Raw genomic sequence first — 25262 nt, forward strand, 5'->3', positions numbered from 1 at the left:
AACTGTGCAAAAGAAGGACATTTTATTTTTCCCCCCAGAGGGTCAGGCAGGCAAGAGCTACACAAAAGGGCCGCACAAAGTAATGGAAGTACAACTTAAGACACACACCGAACCCCACCTTTGAAACCCACCATGTTCACAAAGCCTTGTAAACGTCTACCTTCATTCCTCAATCCTCCTCTGTTGCTTCTCTTCCAAGCTCATCTCTGCATCAATGAGGACTACCCACTCTGTTTTGAACTTGAGGTTTTAACCCCCCTGCCTGTGTGCCACAATGATGGATGGGTGTCTAAACACAGACCCACATATGCAGCTATCTATAGAGAATTGGTGAGAATGAGAATTATGAGACTTCAGCTCCCATCAAGGACAACGGAAGCCATCCATCCAGCGGGTCCCAGGATTCCCCGTCGTAGCACATAAATCAGCTAGCCTGATCTGTGCAAGATTCAGCTTGCTCTCACTTAACACAAGCCCCCGATAACTGGCGCATTCCTCCCAACCCACCACCAAATGAAAAACATGCACGTTTCAGCCTTCACACCCTAGAAGTGAAATGACCCACGCTTTGAGAGGAGGCTGTCCCGGCGTATCTGCATCTGGAGCATGAACTCATGCAGAGGCGCAGAGGGCACCCTCCCCTCCGAACCGGTCCTTCCGGCTCCCTGCTTTCGATTCCCTTTAACGGATTGGCTTCTTGCAGTGTGTTTATGCGTGGGTGCAAAATGGCAATGGCTGAACCATTGGTTGGGGGGGGGGTGCTGGAATAGCCCCTGACTCTTATGCCTGCTTCTCAACAGCACCGGAGAGCTGATTCAGAGTGCTCTTGTTTGGCTGCTTCTTCATCTCCTCTCCCTCGTTCATCTCTTTCTTTGCTTTCCTGGCCACGCCAGACACCGGACTTCCTTCCCCCTCGCTTTCTGCCTTTTTCTTTGCTGATTTGACTGCGACCTTCGCCGGTTTGGATACCGTCGCCCTCTCCTCCAGGGCCTCGCCCTCATCCATGGGCTCTTCCGGGGCCAAACTTTCCATCTCCTGGCTCTCCGTCTCCATCTCGGCGCCTGCCGACGGCCGGAAGGGCCCCACGACCCAGTTCAAGGGTTTATTTTGGACGATGTGGTCCACCAGCGTCTCCAGGGCCTCCTGCGCCTGGGCGATTTTGTCCCGGCTCTGGGCCAGGAGGCTGGAGGACAAGTCCTGGAAGGACGAGACCGATGCGAAAAAAGAGTGAAGCTGGCGGACGTTGCCGCGGGCTTGGGCCACCCTCTCGCGGAGGTTGCTGGGCAGGCCTTCGACGGTGGATGCCAAGTGAGCGTAGACCGGCCCGAGGTCCTGGGTGACAAAGCGAAGCATAGCCAGGGTGCCTGATTCAACCTGCCAGGGCAAAACAACACAATCACAGAGGGGAGGTTGCTTAAAGAGCCCCTTGCTGTTCTCATCATGGGGGAGTGGCTTAAAGAGCCCCTTGCTGTTCTCACCGTGGGGGAGTGGCTTAAAGAGCCCCTTGCTGTTCTCACCGTGGGGGAGTGGCTTAAAGAGCCCCTTGCTGTTCTCACCATGGGGGAGTGGCTTAAAGAGCCCCTTGCTGTTCTCACCATGGGGGAGTGGCTTAAAGAGCCCCTTGCTGTTCTCACCGTGGGGGAGTGGCTTAAAGAGCCCCTTGCTGTTCTCACCGTGGGGGAGTGGCTTAAAGAGCCCCTTGCTGTTCTCACCGTGGGGGAGTGGCTTAAAGAGCCCCTTGCTGTTCTCACCGTGGGGGAGTGGCTTAAAGAGCCCCTTGCTGTTCTCACCGTGGGGGAGTGGCTTAAAGAGCCCCTTGCTGTTCTCACTGTGGGGGAGTGGCTTAAAGAGCCCCTTGCTGTTCTCACCATGGGGGAGTGGCTTAAAGAGCCCCTTGCTGTTCTCATCATGGGGGAGTGGCTTACAGAGCCCTTTGCTGTTCGTGCAATTCAAATATAAGGTTATATCCAACTGCATACTACTTAGAGTAGACCCACTGCAGTTGTTGAGCACGACTAACTTGTAGTTCCCCTCAATTTAAAAAAACCAACAGCAGCTTTTGAAGCGTATTCTTTGTTACTGCTACGATACAGAGAAGAGAGGTACCTCTGGCCTTGAGCCTCCGGCCACGGCCTGCCTCTCCTCCGGCTGTGCCTGGGTCCACTTGAGCAAGACCTGGCTCAGCTTCTCCTGAGCCTCTTGGAGTCGCTTCCCAAGGCCTCGCTGCACGGCTTCAACCTGCGGAAGCAAGTGGGGCGCAAGAAGTCAGAATGTGAGGATGTGGGTGGGTCCAAGGGATGCTGGCAACGGAAGATATTAACTTTTGCATTTTTACACTGCTTCTCTCTCTAAGTGAGAGATAAAACCAGATTATGAAACCATGGAAAACATGGAGGGGAGATAAAATGGATGTCAACAATAAAAGTGGAAAGTTTTAATGCAATGTGTGTCAGTGTTGTGTTTTGTATAACGCAGGCATGGCCAAACCTGGCCCTCCAGCTGTTTTGGGACTACAACTCCCATCATCCCTAGCTAACAGGACCAGTGGTCAGGGATGATGGGAATTGTAATCCCAAAACAGCTGGAGGGACAAGTTTGGCCAACACTGGTATAACGTATACATTATTAATTTCATTTCTATACCGCATTATATTTTGTAAGAAAAATCTCTCGAAATCTGAAGCCTCCCATATTAAATATATTTGGAAGACAGGTTAAATGATATTACAAGGGCCATGGCAAAGTTTCTTTAGGAGGCTATAAGAAAAAAAGATCATTCTGCCCTAGATAAAACAAAATGACAGCCTTGGTTTCTTCCATCTGTCTGTCAGGTCGTTTTAACTGTATCTAGTTTTGAAATCACTGGAAATCACTGGAAGGACAGATCCTGACGCTGAGGCTCTAATACTTTGGCCATCACATGAGAAGAGAAGACTCCCTGGAAAAGACCCTGATGTTGGGAAAGATGGAGGGCACAAGGAGAAGGGGACGACAGAGGACGAGATGGTGGGACAGTGTTCTCGAAGCTCCCAGCATGAGTTTGACCAAACTGTGGGAGGCAGTGGAAGACAGGAGTGCCTGGCGTGCTCTGGTCCATGGGTGAAATGGTTATAGGGGTTGCTCGTGCGTAAGTTGCCGCCACTCCTGGCTAGGTTGCCTGGTTAAGCCTTTCCTGTCTGGACAGCCCTTCACCCTGTGGCTGTTCAGTCGCTAGCAGGGTCTGTCAGTGGGCGTTTTTTGAACCTCTTCCAGCATAGAAGCTCTTTGATGCCAAGTCTCCGCCTACTCTCCCTGCGCGGAAGTCTTCTGCGCAGGGTGGGTGTGGGCAGCAGAGGACCCGTGCTCTCCCCGCTCGTCTCCGGCGAGGAGTCCTGGAGCCCGCTCGCCGATTCCCCCATCTGCCCCCCTTTATCCCTGGTGTTACGCTGATTTCCTTCCCCAGCCGATGAGCTGCCCCTCTCCCTGCTGGGCCCTTCTCCTGCATCGCTTTGGAGCCTTGCCTCCACCTCTGGCTCCGATGGCAGTTCCCTGACAATGGGGTAACGAAGAGTTGGACACGACTAAACGACTAAACAACAAGTTTTGAAATTGTTTTGTGGGTCTTTGGACCACAATAAAGTATTGATTGATGTAGTGTTGTGGAAGAGGGAGAAAACGGAGAATGGTGGTACAATGGCGTGGAGGCAGCTGGGTTGTGTCTGCTAAATATGAACGCCCCGGACTCACCAGGTTGATCACCAGCTGGAGCTGAGAAAGTGTATCCTGAGTGTTCTCCCTGATGAGACGCAGCTTGTTCAGGGAGTGCAGGTAAGCTCGACGGCGGACTTTGCTCGAGAGCGACCCCAGGCGGACGAAGTAACCCTGCTGCTTCCTCTGCTCTTCCAAGGCTTCTCCGAAACCTCGGAGCTCCGTGGCCAGCTTGGCTGCAACAAATATGAACAGATAAACATCAGCGTGGGTGGGAAAGATGGGCAAATCTGGAAGGTTGGGGGGCTTCACCCCCCAAAAATATTATTTGTACGTTGTAAGGGGGTTGGACCAGATGAATCCTGAGGCCCTCCCAACTCCACAATTCTATGTTCTACAGAACTTGGGGGTCTCCCTCAAGCTTGCTAATACCCATCCTTTTGTGTGTGAGAGAGGTACAGTGCTGCCTCGCAAGACGAAAAGAATCCGTTCCGCGAGTCTCTTCGTCTTGCGGTTTTTTCGTCTTGCGAAGCAAGCCCATTAGCGGCTTAGCGGATTAGCGCTATTAGCGGCTTAGGGGATCAGCTGATAAGCGGCTTAGCAGATCAGCTGTTAAGCGGTTTAGCGGATCAGCTGTTAAGCGGCTTAGCAGATCAGCTGATAAGCGGCTTAGCGGCTTAGAAAAAGGGGGGGAAAGGGGAAAAAACCCCGCAGGAACTCGCAAGACATTTTCGTCTTGCGAAGCAAGCCCATAGGAAATTCGTTTTGCGAAGCACCTCCAAAACGGAAAACCCTTTCGTCTAGCGGGTTTTCCGTCTTGCGAGGCATTCGTCTTGTGGAGCACCACTGTACCATTTTGGCTCCATAAGCAACTGGTGTGTAGAGACATTACTGCAGTTGTGGAACCAGAGCACAGCCATCATGACTCGTTTTGGCCACTTCTCATTCTCCATGACTTTGTTTGCGAGCCCAGGCGCTAAACCCTGTCCCTGGAGCCTACCCCACCTCCAAGAGAAGACATGACAACAATGTATGGGTTTCAATTCGGCCGTAACTTTATTTAATTTCAGGTGTAGGAACCTTGGCTTAGGGCCTTGGAAGGTATCCCTCTCATACCTGGCAGGGGCTGAGGGTGCGCAGGGCAATCTGGTGTTGCGGGAGGGGACTGTAAAGCGTTAACTTACCCAGCATGCCCTCCCACTTCACCTAGCCGGGAGTTTGACCTATGTGCCGCCACTGTAGGGCTCCCGCATTCAACCCTTTAACGGGCCCTGCAAACGCCGCCACATGGGGGTGCATCAATATGCTGCCCCCGACTCACAGGTAAGACTACAGAATACCGGCCAAGGCCTAAAACCACAATTCCAAGGGCTAAATAATTAAAGAAAGCCCTCCAGCCAACTGCCACCTTTAAAGGTAAAGGTAAAGGTACCCCTGCCCGTACGGGCCAGTCTTGACAGACTCTGGGGTTGTGCGCCCATCTCACTTAAGAGGCCAGGGGCCAGCGCTGTCCGGAGACACTTCCGGGTCACGTGGCCAGCGTGACATCGCTGCTCTGGCGAGCCAGAGCCGCACACGGAAACGCCGTTTACCTTCCCGCTGGTAAGCGGTCCCTATTTATCTACTTGCACCCGGAGGTGCTTTCGAACTGCTAGGTTGGCAGGCGCTGGGACCGAGCAGCGGGAGCGCACCCCGCCGCAGGGATTCGAACCGCCGACCTTTCGATCGGCAAGTCCTAGGCGCTGAGGCTTTAACCCACAGCGCCACCTGCGTCCCAACTGCCACCTTTAGTGACATCAATAAAATCAATTACCTGTTGTAAACCAAGAAATCTTTAATTAAAAAATATGTAAAAAAATAAATCAATTACCTGCTGTCCAGCTCAACACAGTTTAACACAGCAAAGTTTGCACTAAAAGCCTCTCATCTCAGGAAAGCCCTAGTCTTGTTCCCTGAGTTTTCCACCACTTGTGAAGTGTTTTATAATGTTTTAATCGTATGTGCTATAATATGTTTTTGAGACCTGCTTGGCTTTGTTTTGTTTGTTCATGGCTATAACCTGTATTTGGCTGAGCAATAAAAGCTGGCGATGGCTTGGGGTATGTTCACACATACATCTAAAGCATGAGGAGACCATATGGTTCTCCACTCAATTATGGGAGGTGTAGTTTGTCAAAGGTGCTGAGACCTATTGGAAGCCCCCATGATCCTGATCAAACTACAGTTCCCAAAGTGTCAGCCAATGCCCATTCTCTCTTTTTTTAAAATAATATTTATTAAAGTTTCAAAAATTACAGAAAGAAAAAGTAAAAAATGCCACATTAAACAAAAGCAAAACAACACATCACAATATAAAAAAAGGAAAAAGAAAAAACAGAGAAATAAAACCCATTAAACAAAAACAAAAACACACAAAAAAATGCATCAAATCTCCTCATTACTAATCTTTCATTAGCTTATTTCCTTGACCTCCTCCCACCTCCCTTTTTTGTATTCTAGGTCAATTATCCATTTCAGCAAATCCTTTCCCTCTTTTAAAATTTTTGTCCTGTAAATTGTCTTAATATAATGTAACTTTACTTTTCCTCCTTTCACCAATTAACAGTTAGTTATTCCCAAATCCTTTATATCATTCCGGCTGAAATCATATAATATTATTCCAACATCCTTCTAACAGATATTAATTTTACAATATTTCTGTAAATAGTCTTTAAATTTCCTCCAAATAACATTTCTGCTAAATCCATAAAAGCCAATGCCCATTCTCACCTAGCTCCTCGTCAGTCATGGGTAGGTAGTAGTCCACCATATCCTCTGTCTTCCCCAACATGACGTCCACACCGCTGCTCAGCGCCTGCTTCAAGAGGCTGGTCATCTCAGTGCCTTCCTGGACAGGCCCGCAGGTCTTGACTTGGCCAGCCACAAGTTCCCTCGTCTCTTGGGCAGCTTGGAGGGCAGTATTGACCACCGACTTGGTCAACTCCACGCTGTCCTGGGCCGTCTCCTTGCCCAGGTTGACGACGTCGGCCACCCTATGAGTGACGAGCTCCTTCGCCTCGTTTGCGGCGTTGACTGCGGTGTTGACGGTGGAGCTCACCACCGATTTGGTCAAGTTGACGCTGTCCTGGACAATGTCCTTGGTGAGATCGACAGCTTCAGATACTCTGTTCGACCAGAGTTGCTTGGCCCCGGAAGCAGCATCCTTGGCTACGTTGACCGTGGAACAGATGACCGTTTTGGTTAAGGTGACACCGTCTTCAATCACCTAGAAAGGAAAGGAGGCAGACCAAAGGTCAACTCACTATTACTATTACTATTACTATTACTACTACAACAACAACATTAATACCCCACCTTTCCTTTGAGGAGCCCAAGGTACTGTCACGGACTGGTTGGATGCAAAGAAACGGTGAGAGGAACCAGCTGAGGAAACCTCAAGAGAAGAAGGTCAGAGCCCAGGGAGTGGTGGTGGGACAACAATGAGTGGTCAGAGGGGGTAGACTTGGAGGAAATGTGTCAGAAGTGGAAGAGTCAACAGGGCTTAGTGAGCAAGGGAGTACAGAATCAGTGGCAGAAGCTGAACCAGCAGAAGAGAGGTACTTCAGCTGGTGAAGAGGCATGGGTGTCTCCCTGTCCTGCTGCGACAAGCTCCCCTTCCCTCTGGTTTCCCAGCACCAGGAGAGGCATGAAGAGGGCAAGGGAGATGTTAGTTTCATGCAGGCACAGTCTCAGATTGCATGGGGGGAAACCCTGCAGAGGAGGGGACTTCGAGTCTCAGCAACTGCTTCATGGGGGCAATATTTGCCAAAGATGGGTCTCTGTGCTCATTAGGCCTGACACTCCTGTGCAGATCCTGGTTTTTTTGCTAATAAAGAGTTAACTCCAACTTCCTCCGTGTGATTTATTGCTGGCTCGCTCCTGTCAGGTACATGGTTTCCCTGTCTCCATTTCATCTTCACAACAACCCTGGGAGGTAGGTTAGGCTGAAAGATTTTGACTGGTCCATGGTCACCCAGTGAGCTTCGAGCCTCTGCCAGGGGAAAACTACAGCGTGCAGACTACTTCAATCTAATTTGAATGGGAGAAATACTGATTAACAGCTAAAAAAAGCCAGTGTGGCGTAGGGGACTAGGAGGACATGGGAGAGACCAGGGTTCAAATCTCCCCACTTGGCCTTGAGGCTCACTGGGTCACCTGGAGTGGCCAGTTGCCTGGCCTACCTCTCAGGGTTGTTGTGAGGTTGTTGTGCAGAGGAGAACCATGGGTAGGCCCCACCCACAACTGGCCTGCCTAGGACGATAACTCAATCAGCAGAGCCTGAGACTTTTCAGTTTCATAATCGCTGGGGTCATTGGGCAAAATATTCCTGCACTGCAGGGGGTTGGACTAGATGACCCTCAGGGTCCCTTCTAACTCTGCAGTTCTGTGATTCTATTATTGTACTTGTACCTGATGGGCCGGCAGGTGAAGAATAGGGAGAGTCTCTTCCAGCTGGTCCAGCCCTTTGCAAGCGTATTGGTTCACAGCAGCAACTGGCAGAAGGAAAGAAGGCAGATCACACAAATTCAGTGTGTTATAAAACACACACACACACACACACACACACACACACACACACCCCACACAGTTATTATCGTTTAAAAGCAAACATTTCCAAGGCAGGAAAATAACAAAACCAAGATCAAAACCCCGCGGAAAACAATAATCTATATCCGCTGAGGGATATAGTTCAGCTGGTAGACCATGAGACTCTTAATCTCAGGGCTGTGGGTTCGAGACCCATATGGGTGAAAGATTCCTGAATTTCAGAGGGTTGTATTAGAATTCAGCGTTTCTCAACCTGTGGGTCCCCAGATGTTGTTGGACTACAACTCCCATCATGCCTGATCTCTGGCCTTGCTAGCAAGGGGTGATGGGAGTTGTAGTCCAACAACATCTGGGGACCCACAGGTTGAGAAAGGCTGGACAAGATGATTCTTGTGGTCTCTTCCTACTCAAGGGCTTTTTTCCCCAACTGGAACTCGCCGGAACTTGGTTCCAGCATCTCTCGGGTGGGTACCATTGTGCCCCCCCTGGCTACACCCATGAGCTCAGGTTTAGCAAAGTCGGTCTCCATCTGTTTGTGAGGGAGTTGAGGCTGCGCAAAGAGCTCTCCGTTCATGCAAGTGCTCAGGTTTTGCAAAGTGTGTTTTAAGCACAGCTGGGCTGCCTTTTAAAGGAAGACTTTTGCTTTTCAATTCAGCAAGCGTGGGCCGTGCAGCCCTCTTGTCTGCTTCTTAGGGAGGGAGCACAGAAAACATCAGCAAGCGACAAACTGAGAGGGACAAAAGCACAGCACTGCAAAGACAGAAGCTGAAAAATGGGGTCTGAGGCAGGTCTGAATCTGGAGCAGCCTTCTGGATGAAATTCTGCTTGCCCCCCAATGCAGGCAGAACCACAGGGGCAGAGTGTCCTTCAACACTAGTATCCTCTAGTTATCTCCCGCTTGGACTCCTGCAATGCACTCTACGTGGGGCTACCTTTGAAAGTGACCCAGAAACTACAACTACTCCAGAATGCGGCAGCTAGACTGGGGACTGGGAGCGGCCGCCGAGACCACATTGGCTCCCAGTACGTTTCCGAGCACAATTCAAAGTGTTGGTGCTGACCTTTAAAGCCCTAAACGGCCTCGGTCCAGTATACCTGAAGGAGCGTCTCCACCCCTATAATTCTGCCCAGACGCTGAGGTCCAGCGCCGAGGGCCTTCTGGCGGTTCCCTCATTGCGAGAAGCAAAGCTACAGGGAACCAGGCAGAGGGCCTTCTCGGTGCTGGCGCCCGCCCTGTGGAATGCCCTCCCATCAGATGTCAAAGAGATAAACAACGACCTGACATTCAGAAGACATCTGAAGGCAGCCCTGTTCAGGGAAGCTTTTAATGTGTGACATTTTAGTGTATTTTGGGTCTCTGTGGAAGCCACCCAGAGTGGCTGGGGAAACCCAGCCAGATGGGCGGGGTACAAATAATAAATTATTATTATTATTATTATTATTATTATTATTATTATTATAGCACTCCACAAAGAGTTCTCCTACATACACACCACAACTTCCCCCCATTCTGTGGCATTCAAGGACTCACTTTGGGGCTCGAGGTGGCCAAGAAGCGGCTGGGTGCCCCCAATGGCACCCCCAACGGCCATCGCCGCCACTGTCTCCGCCACGCTGCAGGCAGAATTGATGAACGGGTAATTCTCCTTGGCGTAGTTATACAGAGAGTGGCAAATGCCGTAGGTGGAGCTGACTAGGGGAAGGCTGGTCACTCTGGTCACGACATTCTGGAAGAGGGTGAAGAACAATGAGAGTTTTATAGCAGAGTCGCAATTCAAGAAGGGTCCGTTTATTTATTAAATTTATTCAGTTTCATCTGAAAATCACAGGGTGGTTTGTTGCCCTTACAGATCAGCAGGGAGGGTAGCTGGTCAAAGCAGGAGGGGGAGAAACCACCTGGTTTCTTCAGCAGCCTGACTCAAACACACCTCATCTCAGCCTCTTGGAATCCCACCTCTTCTGCCTCTAATTCTGGACTGCTCTCTGTCACAGCCTCTTCCTGCTCACTAAACCCTGTTACCTCTTCTGCTTCTGACAGATCTTCCTCCCAGTCTGCTCCCTCTTCTCCTTCTGACCATTCATCATTGTTCTACCACCATTCCCTGGCAGCGGCGTAGTGTGGGTTGTCAGCACCCGGGGCAAGGCAAGTAATTTGTGCCCCCTAACCCCTAACCTGCCTCCGCTGCCAGCTTCTTCTTGCTGCTGCCTGGGCTGGGGTATTTACGGTAAGGTAGCCACAGCGGCGGCGGCGGGTCCGTGTCAGGTGATCTGAGGCGACTTGCCGCTGGAGCTGCTGCCCAAACGACGCCGCTTGCCCGGAGGAGGAGGGCAGAGAGGCGAGGAAAATGCAACATGGCCCAGCAGCTGCAGCAGCGGCGACGGCGGCGGGGCTGTGAGGAGGGGCTGCCTGGCGCGCCCTCCGCGGCCCTGACGTGCGGGGACCGCGGCGAGCGCTGAGAGCCGCTGCCTGCCGGACGCCTTCAGCCCGGATGCGCGCACAGCTCGTCGGTTCCGCGAGACACGGGGCTCTGCTATAGCCTGCGCCCGAGGCTCTTCGGCGACTCCGGAGGCGGCGAGCGCGCCCCCCCCCAGATGTTGCGCCCGGTGCGGCCGGCCCCCCCTGCACCCCCCACGCTACACCACTGTTCCCTGGGCTCTGAGCCTGCTTCCTTTGGGGGTTCCCCCAGCTGATTCCTCCCACCACTCTTCTTCATCCAGCCAGAGGCCAAGAGGCAGAGATGAGTCCGCCTGGTGAAGAGTCTTGGGTGTCTCCTCATCCCGCTGTGACAAGCTCCCTCCCCCGCCCCGGTCTCTTAGAACCAGTAGAGGCATGAAGAGTGGGGAGTAGTTAGCTTCTTGCAGGACCAGTCTCAGATTGCTTGGGGGAAATCCTGGCTTTGGGGAGGTGCGGACCTTCAGTCTCAGCAACTGTTTCATGGGGGCAAGACCTGCTGGAGATGGGCTTGCTGTGATCATTGGCCTTGACACTCCTGCGCAGATCCTGCTGTTGCTAATAAAGAGTTAACTCCAAATTGCTTGGTGTGATCTGCTGGCTTGCTCCTGTCAACAGACCGGCATTCGCTGCAAGGGTATTTTAACAAGGCACTTCTAGAGGGATTATACATGCCCTACACAGGTCAGATCTGCCCTTCTCGCTGATCTTTAAGAGATCCCCAAACCCTCTCCTTTGCCATCCTCCTGCTCTGTTTCAGGGCCATGTCTGCAGCACATGTTTCACGGCCGTTGGTGGATATTCACTTACCTTTGTGTGTGGAGCCTCTTGGCCATCTCCTTTGACATCAGTAGCCATGGCAAAAGTCAAACACACCTGCAAGGCAGAGACAAAGAATGGAAAGGTGATCAGAACGGTGGTGGGTTTTGCTTTTTGTTATTAACCCTGGGCTGAGTGAGAGCTTAAGGAATGCTAGCTCTGACCTCTCTGCCTGACGCCCACCAACAAAGGCCTCTTACCAAGTGACAGTGTGACGCAGTGGTTAGAGCATTTGACGAGGCCCAGGGAGGCCCAGGGTTCAAACTCCCAACCTACTATCCTGAGATTTCTGGAGGGGGGAAGTGTAAAAGGTAAATTCCTGAATGGAGATAGCAAGAGACCCCTAGGTCTCTCGTTACAGATCTCTCCTCATACCCATTGTTAGTTTCCCTTTTTTATTTATTCATTTTAATAAAATGTATATACTGCTTGATGGTAGTATGACCTCTAAGAGGTTTCCAAGAAATATTAACAATATCAATAAGGTAAAGGGTAAAGGGACCCCTGACCATTAGGTCCAGTCGTGGCCGACTCTGGGGTTGCGGCGCTCATCTCACTTTATTGGCCGAGGGAGCCGGCGTACAGCTTCCGGGTCATGTGGCCAGCAGGACTAAGCCGCTTCTGGCGAACCAGAGCAGCGCATGGAAACGCCGTTTACCTTCCCACCAGAGCGGTATCTATTTATCTACTTGCACTTTGACGTGCTTTCGAACTGCTAGGTTGGCAGGAGCAGGGACAGAGCAACAGGAGCTCACCCCGTCACAGGGATTCGAACCGCTGACCTTCTGATCGGCAAGCCCTAGGCTCTGTGCTTTAACCCACAGCGCCACCCGCATCCCTAAGGTTTAGTAGTGTTTTGCATTTACCTGTAGTCTCCTGGCATAACCACGTGGTAGGAGTGATGATGAGGATGATGAAACCTATGCTGCACATCGAAGGGATGTATTATGGCTCCAATCAAACACCCACACCCACCCACGTGTGCCAGCAAATGTAAAACGGTTTGCAAAACATTTGTGTTCCGCATAAGTCATGAGGTCATACCATGTGCCTGCTCATTTCTACAGTGTCTTATCTCCTAGATTAAAGATGGAGTCGAGAAGAAAAGCAACCAGAGAAAGCACTAGGCTTTAATCCCTCTTTAAAAAGGGATTTTTAGCAGTCAGAGAAGACCTTCAGGAGCCAGTTAAGGAAGATTCCTGCCCCACCCCGTCATGCTATGGACTCTGTGCAGCTGTTGGAGCATCTTGCAACAATATTGTCTGTCCAAAACTTGACCAGGCCATTGAAATGTAGTAGCAGCTTGCTGGGTCAGGCTAATGGCCCACCTAGTCCGGCATCCTGTTCTCACAGCGAGCGGCCAACCAGATAGATGCCCCAGAAGCAGGGCCTGAGCACATGAGCATCTCTCCCTTCTTGCAGTTCCCAACAACGGGCATTCAAATGCATTCTGCCTCTGGCACTGGCGGGAGAACACAGACATCGCGGCTGCTAAAAGGTAAAGGGACCCCTGACCATTAGGTCCAGTCGTGGCCGACTCGGGGGTTGCGACGCTCATCTCGCTTTATTGGCTGAGGGAGCCGGCGTACAGCTTCCGGGTCATGTGTCCAGCATGACTAAGCCGCTTCTGGCGAACCAGAGCAGCGCACGGAAACGCCGTTTACCTTCCCTCCGGAGCGGTACCTATTTATCTAATTGCAATTTGACGTGCTTTCGAACTGCTAGGTGGGCAGGAGCAGGGACCGAGCAATGGGAGCTCACCCCGTCGCGGGGATTCGAACCGCCGACCTTCTGATCGGCAAGCCCTAGGCTCTGTGGTTTAACCCACAGCGCCACCTGCGTCCATTATTAATTAATTAAAATTGTACGCTGCCCTTTGTCCGAAGATCACAGGGCAGATCACTGTTGTGTATTGAGTCAAAGGATTTTATATCTGTATTATTATTGTCTGTATTTGCATTAGGGTAAAGTAACTGCCTTTTGGTTCCAGAGGGTACAGCTACTATTGGTTCATTTAAACTGCTGTATTTGGATCCTCTGTCTTATTGGTTTCCTCCAAAAGGCAGAACTGTGATTGCCTGATATTGTTCCCTCCAAAATGTATCCTTTCTAGCTTGTTCCCTGTCCCTATAAATGTAGCTCTCCCCTCCTCAGGTCTCAGTCTTGTTGCTTTAATAAAGAAGTGTTACTAGAGAACTGTCTCCAGCATATTATGTCAAGAGAGCTGAAATCACAAACCCCACGTCACAACACTCACAACATAAAAATACAAAATGAGAACACACAATATATATAATAAAACAAAAACAAACCAATAACACCACACACACACCATACAAACACATTTAAAAGACCGTAGAATGTTAATCAGCCAAAGGCCTTGTTGTAGAGGAACATTTTTTGACTGGCACCTAAAGATATGTAATGAAAGTACAAGGCAAGGGCCTCCTTTGGGAGAGTATTATGCAAACAGGGAGTCACTGCAGAAAAGGCCCTGTTCTCGTGTTGCCACCTCTCGCAGAGGAGACACACAATGAAAGGCCTCAGAGGATGATTGCAGGGTGTGGATCAGTTCATAAGATAGCCTTGTCCTCCTTAAATATCTTTAATCCTTTTTTACAGCTGTCCGAGTTGGTGGCCATCGTTGCATGTCCTTTTGACACTCCACCCCACACCTGGTGATCCTCCCAAACACGGATTTAAAAAATGCACCTCCCTTTCACCCCGTCCTTGAACAGGCTGCCTGTATAAAAGTCAACACATATCGTAAGAGCATAAAGGAGAGGCCTACTTAATCAGGGTGCACCTATCCTGTTGTCACATTGACCAACCAGGTTTCGCCAAGGGATGCGCCAAAGCAGGACATGAATGCAACAGTACTCTGCCTGTTCCTGGTTCCCTATCTGGCAGTTCCTTTAACACCCTTTCGGTGCTTAGGCAAATATCTTTCTTTTCTGAACCCTGGCATTCCAGGTCCTCGTCCAGCATTCTGACCATGACACCACACTGTTAGAATTCCTGCTCCGTGATTGCAGTCACGGGATGGTTGTCTTTCACATGACGGTATATGTTTTGACTCCACAGAGTGGGAACTGACGAAAACAGGATGTTGTGTTACTGTGTTCCGTGAAGTGGGACTATTGTCCTTTGTTCTTTCTCTCTTTGCTTTCTGATGCTAGAGAGAGAGGAAGCCATGTTGCAGTGCTCCGTGTGTGTTTATATATAAATAAAGTAGATTAGCCAAAAGGCTGAGTTGCTGAGGTCCGTTACGCAACTGCACAAACTCTGCGGATCCCTAAGTGTGGCAGAGTTGGTTGGCATTGGTCGCTGTGATGTTTGGGAACAAGAAAGCTTTTGAAGCTCCCGAACGATCGACCAGGAGGGAGAGAACATGCCAGTCGGGCATGTGTCTCTGCCAGGGTCCTACTCGAGTGTAGGCCGAGCTCCTGACACACACACTGCCTTTCAAAACTTCTGCTCTTATACATCCTTTGCCTCTGAGTCCATGAGATGCAGCTAGGCACATTCCTTTCTACTCTGATGGCAGCACCCCCTGTTCTACCTTGAAATGCTGGGGATCAAACCTTGGGCCTTCGACATGCAAGGCAGATGTTCTGCCACTGCCGTCCCTTACCAAGAAGTACAATTATTTGCATGTGTCCAACAGAAGCACCGATAAAGAGAAAACACAGTACCAGAGAAAACACCCAAACAAGGAAAATGACACAACAGCTGATGTAATATTATCTCTCATTAAGGGTCCAAAATAGAAGAAAACAAACACTACTATCCCACTCAAATCAAACAAAAGAAAACATCATCATGCTTTATTATGCTTTATATGTTGAAAGCTCCCCAGAGTGGCTGGGGCAACCCAGATGGGCAGGGTACAAATCAATTATTATTATTATCATTACTATTATTATTATTAATCAGACAGGGACTCTCCCAGATGACTTGTTTATTGAATGCTTATCCCAAGTTGTTCTACAAAGTTTGCATGAAGGTTATATGACGTAACTGTTTAGTGAGTAAACGCTCTGAGATGTTTACACAGATGTTCCTATTAGTCCACACTCCCCCGTGCAATTTGCCATCGGTTTATGGCCTTGGGGGCTGGGGTGGTAGAAATGAGCTTGTTCTGCAAGAATGCCACCTCCACTTTCAATGATACAAACTAAATTTGCAGCTGTGTGAAGTTCAGACAAAGAGAAATTAAAATAATTGTTTCTCAGCACTGCCCTTGAGGTACTATAAGATTTTGTAATAGCACCCACAAATTTATTTCTCAGGTGAGGCAATTTCAGAAAATGTAGACGCAACAGCCACTCCAGCTGGTCAAATGCTTTATGCAAGTCCAGCATGATCAAAACCAACTGGTTACTATTCCTTTTGCTCTGCTACCCTACTATTCAGAAATCTGTGGGCTAGATCCAATGATATATGACACCCTGGTATCATCTGGGCTGATGATAGTAGTGCTAATGTTATTCAGTCTAGAGGTGAGAATAGCAGTAATCTCCTTTTGATTCAGATTAAGTAAATATATGGGTCTATATTATTCTAGCATAGCTGTCAACTTTTCCCTTTTCTTGCAAGGAATCCTATTCGGAATAAGGGAATTTCCCTTAAAAAAAGGGAAACGTTGACAGCTATGTATTCTAGGTTTCTGCCAGATGTTAGCATTATTGTGATTCTAGGATTCTTCCGTTTGTGTAGAATAGGAGCCTCTTCCCCAAAGTCATAAAAAGAATCCATTCTAAATGTGGCGCAAGGATCTATCCAAACATAGCATGCACCCAAAAAAGCTGTTGAATTTGCCGTATTTCAGCTTTGAGATCCCCGGTGTCATGACCATGGGGGTCAGATTCCTCATCTTCAGCAGATGAGGATGAAGACTCTGAAGCAGAAAGGGAACCAGCCCCAGGAGAGCTCTCAGGTGAACCTGCAGGTAACTGCAGGTGGGCAGAGTGCTATGGTGGTCCTGCTTGTGGACTTCCCATCTGTTTGACCATCTGTTTGGCCACTGTGAGGACAGGATCCTGGGCTAAATGTCTCCAGCTTTTCTTACGCTCTTTTTAAATATTTCGATATTTAAAATCTTAGCCATTCCCACCTTGCATAGCTGCTTTCAGGGCATCCCATCATATATGTGGGAATGACTCTCCCCCTTGACTGGAACTTCAAAGTACACCTATCATCGTCTCCATCTATGGCATCAAGCAAATGTGTGCTTGTCTTATCTGACCTGGACATCTGTCCATCTTTTGTGCCTTGGAGCTTTTTTTTTGCTCCATCACCTGATCCAACACGGGGGCGATTGGGCAACGCAGTTGTGTAACCTCATAATCATATTTTGTTTTCCTCAGGGACATAGGTGGCATGAACGAGATGGGTGGATGGTTGGTAGATGGCTGTGGGCAGGTGAACCTTGTCCTAACAAAATGTGGCCTGTTCAGCTCTGCTTCCTCCACCCGTGCTACACAAACACACATGACACCGTTCCTCTAATCCATGCTGGAATATCAGATGCCCCGTCATTCCACTTGCTCTTGAAGACACACCTGTTTAGACAAGCGTTCCCCTGAACTGCACTTGTGATTTCATTGTTTCAACTGATTTTAAATAAACCATTCTAACTGTTATGCTTCCTGTTTGTTTATTTCACTGTATATTTTTACTAAGGATGTTTTAATGTTTGAATTTAATTTTATTTGCTCTATAAGACGCACCAGACCACAAGATGCACCTAGTTTTTGGAGGAGGAAAACAAGAAAAAAATATTCTGAATCTCAGAAGCCAGAACAGCAAGAGGGATCTCTGCGCAGTGAAAGCAGCAATCCCTCTTGCTGTTCTGGCTTCTGGGATAGCTGTGCAGCCTGCATTTGCTCCATAAGATGCACACACATTTCCCCTTACTTTTTAGGAGAGAAAAAGTGAGTCTTATAGAGCAAAAAATACGGTATACATATACAGTGGTACCTCGGGTTAAGAACTTAATTCATTCTGGAGGTCTGTTCTTAATCTGAAGCTGTTCTTAACCTGAGGTGCCACTTTAGCTAATGGGGCCTCCCACTGCCGCCGCACAATTTCTGTTCTCATCCTGAAGCAAAGTTCTTAACCCGAGGTACTATTTCTGGGTTAGCGGAGTCTGTAACCTGAAGCGTCTGTAACCCAAGGTACCGCTGTATGCATTTATTGAGAGCATTTTCATCCCACTGTTCAGCCCCAAAAAAGTCCCCAAATCGACTTACATGCAATGAATTAAAAACAAGGCAGGCCCTGCGTGCAGATTTACAATCTTAAAAAACAACAACCCACAACACACAAGGGGAAGGGGACAGGAAGAGGGGGAAATCAAACACAATGTATTGCATATTTTATCGCAAACTTACTCAGAAACCAGGGGAGGTGGGTGGCGCTGTGGGTTAAACCACAGAGCCTAGGACTTGCCGATCAGAAGGTCGGCGGTTCAAATCCCCGCAATGGGGTGAGCTCCAGTTTCTTGGTCCCTGCTCCTGCCAACCTAGCAGCTCGAAAGCACGTCAAAGTGCAAGTAGATAAATAGGTACCGCTCAGGAGGGAAGGTAAACGGCATTTCCGTGCGCTGCTCTGGTTCGCCAGAAGTGGCTTAGTCATGCTGGCCACATGACCCGGAAGCTATACGCCGGCTCCCTCGTCCAATAAAGCGAGATGAGCAACCCCAGAGTCGGCCACGACCGGACCTAATGGTCAGGGGTCCCTTTACCTTTACTACTTAGAAACTATTTTGGCATCGAAGGGATCTACAAATGAAACAACAGAAGAGCCCTGCTGGATTAGGCCAAGGGACTATCTAGTCCAGCATCCTGTTTCCCCCCCCCAGGGGTCAACTGGATGTCTTTCTCAGAAGCCCACAAGCTGGTGATGAGGTCCCTAGGTTAAGGTTACCAGACGTCCCCGTTTCCCGGGGAACAGTCCCCGGATTTACAAATAAGTCCACATACAAAATCCACTGAAGTTGAAAAGTGTCTCTGGATTCATTGAAAAAAATCTGGTAACCTTACCCTAACTGTCTCCTGCTGTTATTTCTGAGCCACTGGTATCCAACTATGTTGTTTTCCTGTGCGTATTTTACATCGTAAGCCACCTATCTTGGTTTTTTTGTTTTGTTTTTTATAAAAATAATCTTTTAATTAAATTTTCTGTTTTACAATTTAAAGCACTCATTTCTACATCCTTAAGATATCAATGACTTCACTTCTTCTCTTTGCATGGTTCATTTTGCATATCACAAACCCCTGCATATTTTACAAAAACTACAGTGGTGCCTCGCAAGACGAAATTAATTCGTTCCGCGAGTTTTTTTGTCTTGCAATTTTTTCGTCTTGCGAAGCACGGACTTTGGAAAAGCTTCAAAAATCACCAAAGTCTTCAAAAACCTAAAAAAAGGCTACCACACCGCGTGCTATGAGTTGCTCCTCGAAGTGAATGCACGGTTTTAAGAAAAAGGAAGCAAACTTGCAAGACAAAGGAAACAAACTTGCAAGACGTTTCATCTTGCGAAGCAAGCCCATAGGGAAATCCGTCTTGCGAAGCAACTCAAAAAACGAAAAACTCTTTCGTTTTGCGAGTTTTTCGTCTTTCGAGGCATTCGTCTTGCGAGGTACCACTGTATACCATTCATTATTCCATTATTGCATCCATCAAAACTTATTTATACTGTTGAATTTATCTTAATGCTGCTACTGTTTTCAGCTTTACACAGTTTCTCCCAATATATTCAATAAATGTTTCTAGACATATGTTCTTCTTGTTCTCTTATTCTATACGTTAAGTCTGCAAGTTGTGCATATTCTGTCAGCTTAAGTTGCCATTCTTCTTTGGTTGTGACCTCACTCATTTTCAATTTTTGGGCTAACGAAACACGGGCTGCAGTAGTGGCAGACATAAATAATCTTTTTTGACACCTGGGAACTTCAGTCTGAGTTGTCCCCAACAGAAAGGACTCTGGGTTTTTTTTGGAAAGTATTTTAAAACATTTTTTTTTCCAATTCATTATGGATCATTTCCCAATACTCTTTTACCCTTTTACAAGTCCACCACATATGAAAGAAAGTTCCCTCTGCCTTTTTGCATCTCCAGCACTTATATGATTCAGTCTTACACACATTAGCATCAGGGACTTGCCAAACCAGTTCGGTCCTTTTTTTGTAACACACCTTGCACATAATAAGTAAGTGCTGCAAGTGGGGACTGCAACCAAGTGTTGCAGCGTGGTGCTCTGTGCTTCAATATTCCAGACACTCCAATCCATTATCCCTCATCTTCATTTCTTCTCCCCACCCCACCCCCAGTCAGCCACCATCCCATGGCCGCTGAGCATGCTCACTCCTCATTGGTCTGTTTTGGGGGCTGCCCCACCAAGGCTTGATGCCTCCCCTAAATATTATTTGCACTCCTTGGGGTTCCCCCAAGCCTGCCGAAATGTGTGCATGCATCCTCATGCCCCTTGCTTGTCTAGATGCGAGGATAGTGAGCTCTCTGTGTAGAAACTAGACTCCTGAAACATTTACATTAATTGTTCTGTCCACTTTTGCAGGTGGCCCCCAGAATATTGTCAAAGGTTCCCCATGCCTAGGTTTCAGCAAAGGGCAAGGTCTCCGCATTTGGCAGAGGAGCTGGAAAGGATTCAAGGATGGTCAACAGGCTTGTGGAATTAGTGGACACCCCTCCCTTCATTGGACCTCGAGCCCAAATCTACCTACCCACCCACTTACGAGTAAAGCAGCCTGTTCCTCATTACACAATTGGCTGCTAACAACCTGTGGCACACCTTGCATCAGTCCCTTGTGGGATAGGGAGGTAATGATAGCTTCTGATGGAATGAGTCGGCTGTAAGGATCTGAAAGGCACCCACGCATCTTTGCGGCGGGGAATAATTAGGTCCAGGGCGTCCTTCCAGAATGTGCCTTCCATACCCACCATGTAAAGGATCCGTCCCCTTGCCTTGTCATTCTCTGGGACCCGCAAGGCAGCTCAAACACCAGAAATAAGACAAAACGACCAGGGATGCTTGAGATAGAGCTTTGGACCTGCAGGTGTTGCTCAACCACAACTCCCATCCTCCTTGGCCATTGGTCATGCTTGCTGAGGCTGATGGGAGTTGGAGTCCAGCAACAACAGGAGGGCCACTCTTTCCCCATCCCTGATGCATACGAAAGCCGACAGGCATATCTCCATTCTGGCCAGCCCTACTATTAGGGAAAGCAGGGGTGGGGGACCTTTGTCCCTCCATCTGTTGCTTTGCAACAACAACAACTCATCATCATCCCTGGTCATTGTCCAATGCGTGCCAGGATGATGGGAGTTCAGCAGCGTCTGGAGGAGCAAAGGTTCACCACACCTGTTCTCAGGTTAACTAGCAGCCCATTTCCCAAAAGAGCGAAGTCTAAACCACGCTGTGAAAACAATAGTCTGGTGGGCACCTTAAAAACAGGCAAATTTCTTATAGCACAAGCTTTTGCTCAGGCTACCAAAGTCTTACACTAAACAGTGTTTCTCAAACTTGGGTCTCCAGCTGTTGTTGGACTGCAACTCCCATCATCCCTGACCACTGGTCCTGAGAGCTAGGGATGATAGGAGTTGTAGTCCAAAAACAGCTGGAGACCCAAGTTTAAGAAACACTGTGCTAAGTTGTAGGGGGAACCTTTGTCCCTCCAGATGCTACAAATCCCATCATCCTTGATCATTGGCCATGCTTGCCAGGGCTGATGGGAATTGTAGTTCAAAGGCTCCCCACACCTGTATCCACATGAGGTGTGGATCAGGGACAGAGAACCTCCAGATGTTGTTAAGTCAATGGTTCCTATCACCCCTGGTCACTGGATATTCTGACTGGGGCTAATGGGAGTTGGAGTCCAGTAACATCTGGAGGGCCGCAGGTTCCCCATCCTGGCTGTAGCAAGAAAAGGATGCAAGCCATTCACATTCACCCAATGCTATACCAGCTGCACTGGCTCCTGGTGGAGTACAGGATCAGGTTCAAGGTGCTGGTTTTAACCTTTAAAGCCCTATATGGCCTAGGACCCTCGTACCTACGGGACCGCCTCTCCTGGTATGTCCCACAGAGGAACTTACGGTCTTCAAACAAAAACATCTCGGAGGTCCCAGGCCACAGAGAGGTCAGGCTGGCCTCAACCAGAGCCAGGGCTTTTTCGGCTGTGGCTCCAATCTGGTGGAATGCTCTGTTACAAGAGACCAGGGCCCTGCGGGACTTAACATCTTTCCGCAGGGCCTGCAAAACAGAGCTGTTCCACCAGGCCTTTGGCAAGGGCACAGCCTGTCTCCCTCCTTTGGCAATCTTCACAGAACTCTAGCGCAATGGTTGCCATTAATTTGATTTGAATTAATTTTTATAATGAAATGTTTTTAGAATGTTGCACTATTTTATTGTTGTTAGCAGCCCTGAGCCCGGCTTCGGCTGGGGAGGGCGGGATATAAATAAATTTTATTATTATTATTATTATTATTATTATTATTATTATTATTATTATTAAGCTGCTGTGCCAAAGTATGGATTTTACATAGGACTAATGAAACGTCCAAGCAGCAGTTCTGACCTTTAAGGTTCAAGGTTCAAAAGAGTGTAAAGAGCCAGAAATGTGAAAGAATGAATTTGAACTAGAAGTCCTTCAAAATTCTGCCCTAAAATGAATTTAATACGTGCTGAGTTCACCAGGCAATTATGGAAACCACTTTCGGGTGTAGTTCAGAGATTCCTGACCTAACTCTGTGAACTTCAATGAACTGACCTAGTACAGCGGTACCTCGGGTTAAGAACTTAATTCATTCCCGAGGTCCGTTCTTAACCTGAAACTGTTCTTAACCTGAAGCACCACTTTAGCTAATGGGGCCTCCTGCTGCTGCTGCGCCGCAAGAGCATGATTTCCATTCTCATCCTGAAGCAAAGTTCTTAACTTGAAGCACTATTTCTGGGTTAGCAGAGTCTGTAACCTGAAGCGTATGTAACCTGAAGTGTATGTAACCCGAGGTACCACTGTAGTTCATCCTAAGGACTTGATTTAGGTCCCATGCCACCACTTGAAAGACCCTCAACCCACAGACGACACTCAGCAAACATCAGATAGTGGGAAGATGGGGAAGGGGATAGGAGATGATACTATATTCATAGAACCATAGAATTCTAGAGCTGGAAGGGACCCTCAGGGTCATCTAGTCCAACCCCTTCCAATGCAGGAATCACAGCTGAAGAATTCCTGACAGATGGCCATCCAATCTCTGCTTAAAAACCCGCAACCATCTTCTGAGGTTGTCAATTCCACTCGTCAAACAGCTCTTACTGTCAGGAGGTTCATCCTAATGTTTACATGGAATCTCCTTTATGGTCATTTGAATCCATTAGTTTGAGTCCTGCCCAAACTTGATTTTATGACAGCCCTTCAGATATTTTATGGTGGCTAGCCTACCACTCCTCAAGTCTTCTCTTCTCCAGTTTAAACATCCCTAGCTCCCTCAAGTGTTCCCTATAAAGCTCGATTCAAGACCAGTTTGTCGATATCCTTCTCAAACTGAGCTGCCCAGAACGGGACACAGGACTCCAGGTGGGATCTGACCAAGGCAGAATACAGTGGTCCTATTATTTCCCCTGATCTAAGGAATTAGGCATAAGAAAGAGAGAGAGGGTCTTCCTGATTTCTAGACTAATTTATGGTTTTAAAAGTTCAAAACCCAACCAACCCTTTGAATTGGGCTCAGAGACCGATGGCAGGACCTGGTCACCCCAGTGGAAACCAGAATGATATTATATTCCAGTTACATCAACCTAGCAGTGGAATCCTGCAACTGGCTTCCATTTTCTCCAAATGTGGTTCAAAGACATCACATCTCTAGGCTGAGTTGCAGCAGTGGCGTAGCGCGGGGGGTGCAGGGGGGCCCGGCCGCACCGGGCGCAACATCTGGGGGCTAGGGTTAGGGGGCACAAATCCACAGGTTAGGGGGCGCAAATCCATGGGTTAGGGGGCGCAAATTACTTGCCTTGCCCCGGGTGCTGACAACCCACGCTACGCCACTGAGTTGCAGTACTGTAGTCTTAAACTGGATGTTCCTGAGACATGAGTGATGATACAAAGATCGAAGGATGCTTGTGCAGTATCGGGGACTGCTCTAGTTTGCGCGCGCGCACACACACACACACACGCCTGGTAAAACACAACCCCCATTAAGGGCGTTGCTAGACGTTTCAAAGATCTCAGACCCACAACACCAATTTGCAAAGTGCCTCTTTGGGAGAGATCTGTTTCTTTCCATTGTTAAATAGGCACAAAAAGTTCTTCCAAGCTTAAGCTAACCCTCCTGGTTCTCTCGGACGCCACTGAAATGTCGTCCCATTTCTATGTACCTATTTAGCACAATTACATCTCACCATATTATTTTCTGGGCTGCCATTACAGTTTCTATCCCAGATTCCCATGGAAGGAAAAGGTTTTTCCCCTTCTCCATTTTTTCCTCCAAACAACCTTGCAAGGTAGGTTATGCTGAGAGACAGAGGCTGGTCCCCCAAGGTCTCCCAGTGACAGTGGCGTAGTGTGGGTTGTCAGCACCCGGGGCAAGGCAAGTAATTTGCGCCCCTTAACCCGCACGCCTGGCACCCCCCCCTCCACAGTGGGCGGCGACCCGGCGGCTCGGATCGGATCCGCACAGCAGTGAGAGAGAGTGAGTGAGCCAGGTAGGGGCAGAGAGCTGCGAGTGCGAGCGCGCCCCCCCAAAATGTTGCGCCTGGTGCGGCCGGGCCCCCCTGCACCCCCCCACGCTACGCCACTGCCCAGTGAGTTCCATTAAGCTGCCCCTGTCCCAGCACAATACCCCACCAGCCTTACCTGCTCCTTATGATTCTTCTTGGCCCCGGAAGAGTCACACAGCACAGCTGACGCGCCTGAAATCTTCTAATATAGCTAATTGCCAGAGGCATGTGATGGGTGGAAGGGGAGGCGCTCAGCCAGGGAGTTTCCCACAGCTTCCCGGGAGCAACAGCAGCAGCAGGGCTGGGGGTGGGACATTGCAACATCTGTACGAATCACAGCACCGCCTTGCCAAACTTCCAGTGTGCTTTGCTCATTGCAGCGGTTGCCTGGACTTTGAAACTAGGTGAGAGGGGACAGATCCCAGAACCGTCCAGTAGGAGGAGTCCCCGCACCCCAAACAAGGCCGTATAAATGGGATAATCTGGGTCAATTACCTATGGAAGCCCTTTCGGTTAGGACTAGGCAGTCTCGGTTTTAGAGAGAGTAGACTTTACCTGTTGCAAACACAGGCAGAGAGGAAGGCTTGCTGGTGAGGAAATCATAATGTTGTTTGTTGCAGGAAATAGCCAGCCTGAATAGAAAATTATTTCTTTTCTGTTCCCCCCCCCCCAAAAAAAAAATTTATTAGTTTTCCAAATTTATAACAAACATATGCACAGACAAAAAAGAAAACAAGCAAACAAACAAACATATATCCAAACTGTAAAAATTTCACTTTTGTTATCATTGTTGGGTGACTCCCTTGAATCCCCCTGGCTGAGTTTCCATATAAATCATTGTAGCAGTTTTCCAAAACTAGTTTCACATAAATTTACTTGATCCATTAACATCTTTCTTTCTTTTCATTTTGACTTTTATCCATGGTGTTCTACAACATCACATATTTAAATCCTAGGTCAATCTGATACTTGCAA

At 48.6% G+C, this 25262-nt stretch overlaps 1 protein-coding gene across 1 annotated transcript; it reads right to left on the minus strand.

The window, feature by feature from the left end:
- Nucleotides 1-24510, minus strand: LOC307207027 (perilipin-3-like). The gene is made up of 8 exons (XM_079960678.1): nucleotides 24424-24510; nucleotides 11537-11602; nucleotides 9806-10001; nucleotides 8137-8219; nucleotides 6457-6952; nucleotides 3727-3923; nucleotides 2107-2238; nucleotides 1-1374 (listed from the first exon to the last, which is right to left on the minus strand). The coding sequence occupies exons 2-8, from the start codon at nucleotides 11582-11584 to the stop codon at nucleotides 781-783; spliced, it is 1746 nt and encodes a 581-aa protein (XP_079816804.1). The 5' UTR covers nucleotides 11585-11602; nucleotides 24424-24510; the 3' UTR covers nucleotides 1-780.
- Nucleotides 24511-25262: the final 752 nt, after the last annotated feature.

This window comes from Podarcis cretensis, assembly GCF_951804945.1.
Source record: "Podarcis cretensis genome assembly, chromosome: 18".
In the NCBI taxonomy this organism is placed as follows: domain Eukaryota; kingdom Metazoa; phylum Chordata; class Lepidosauria; order Squamata; family Lacertidae; genus Podarcis; species Podarcis cretensis.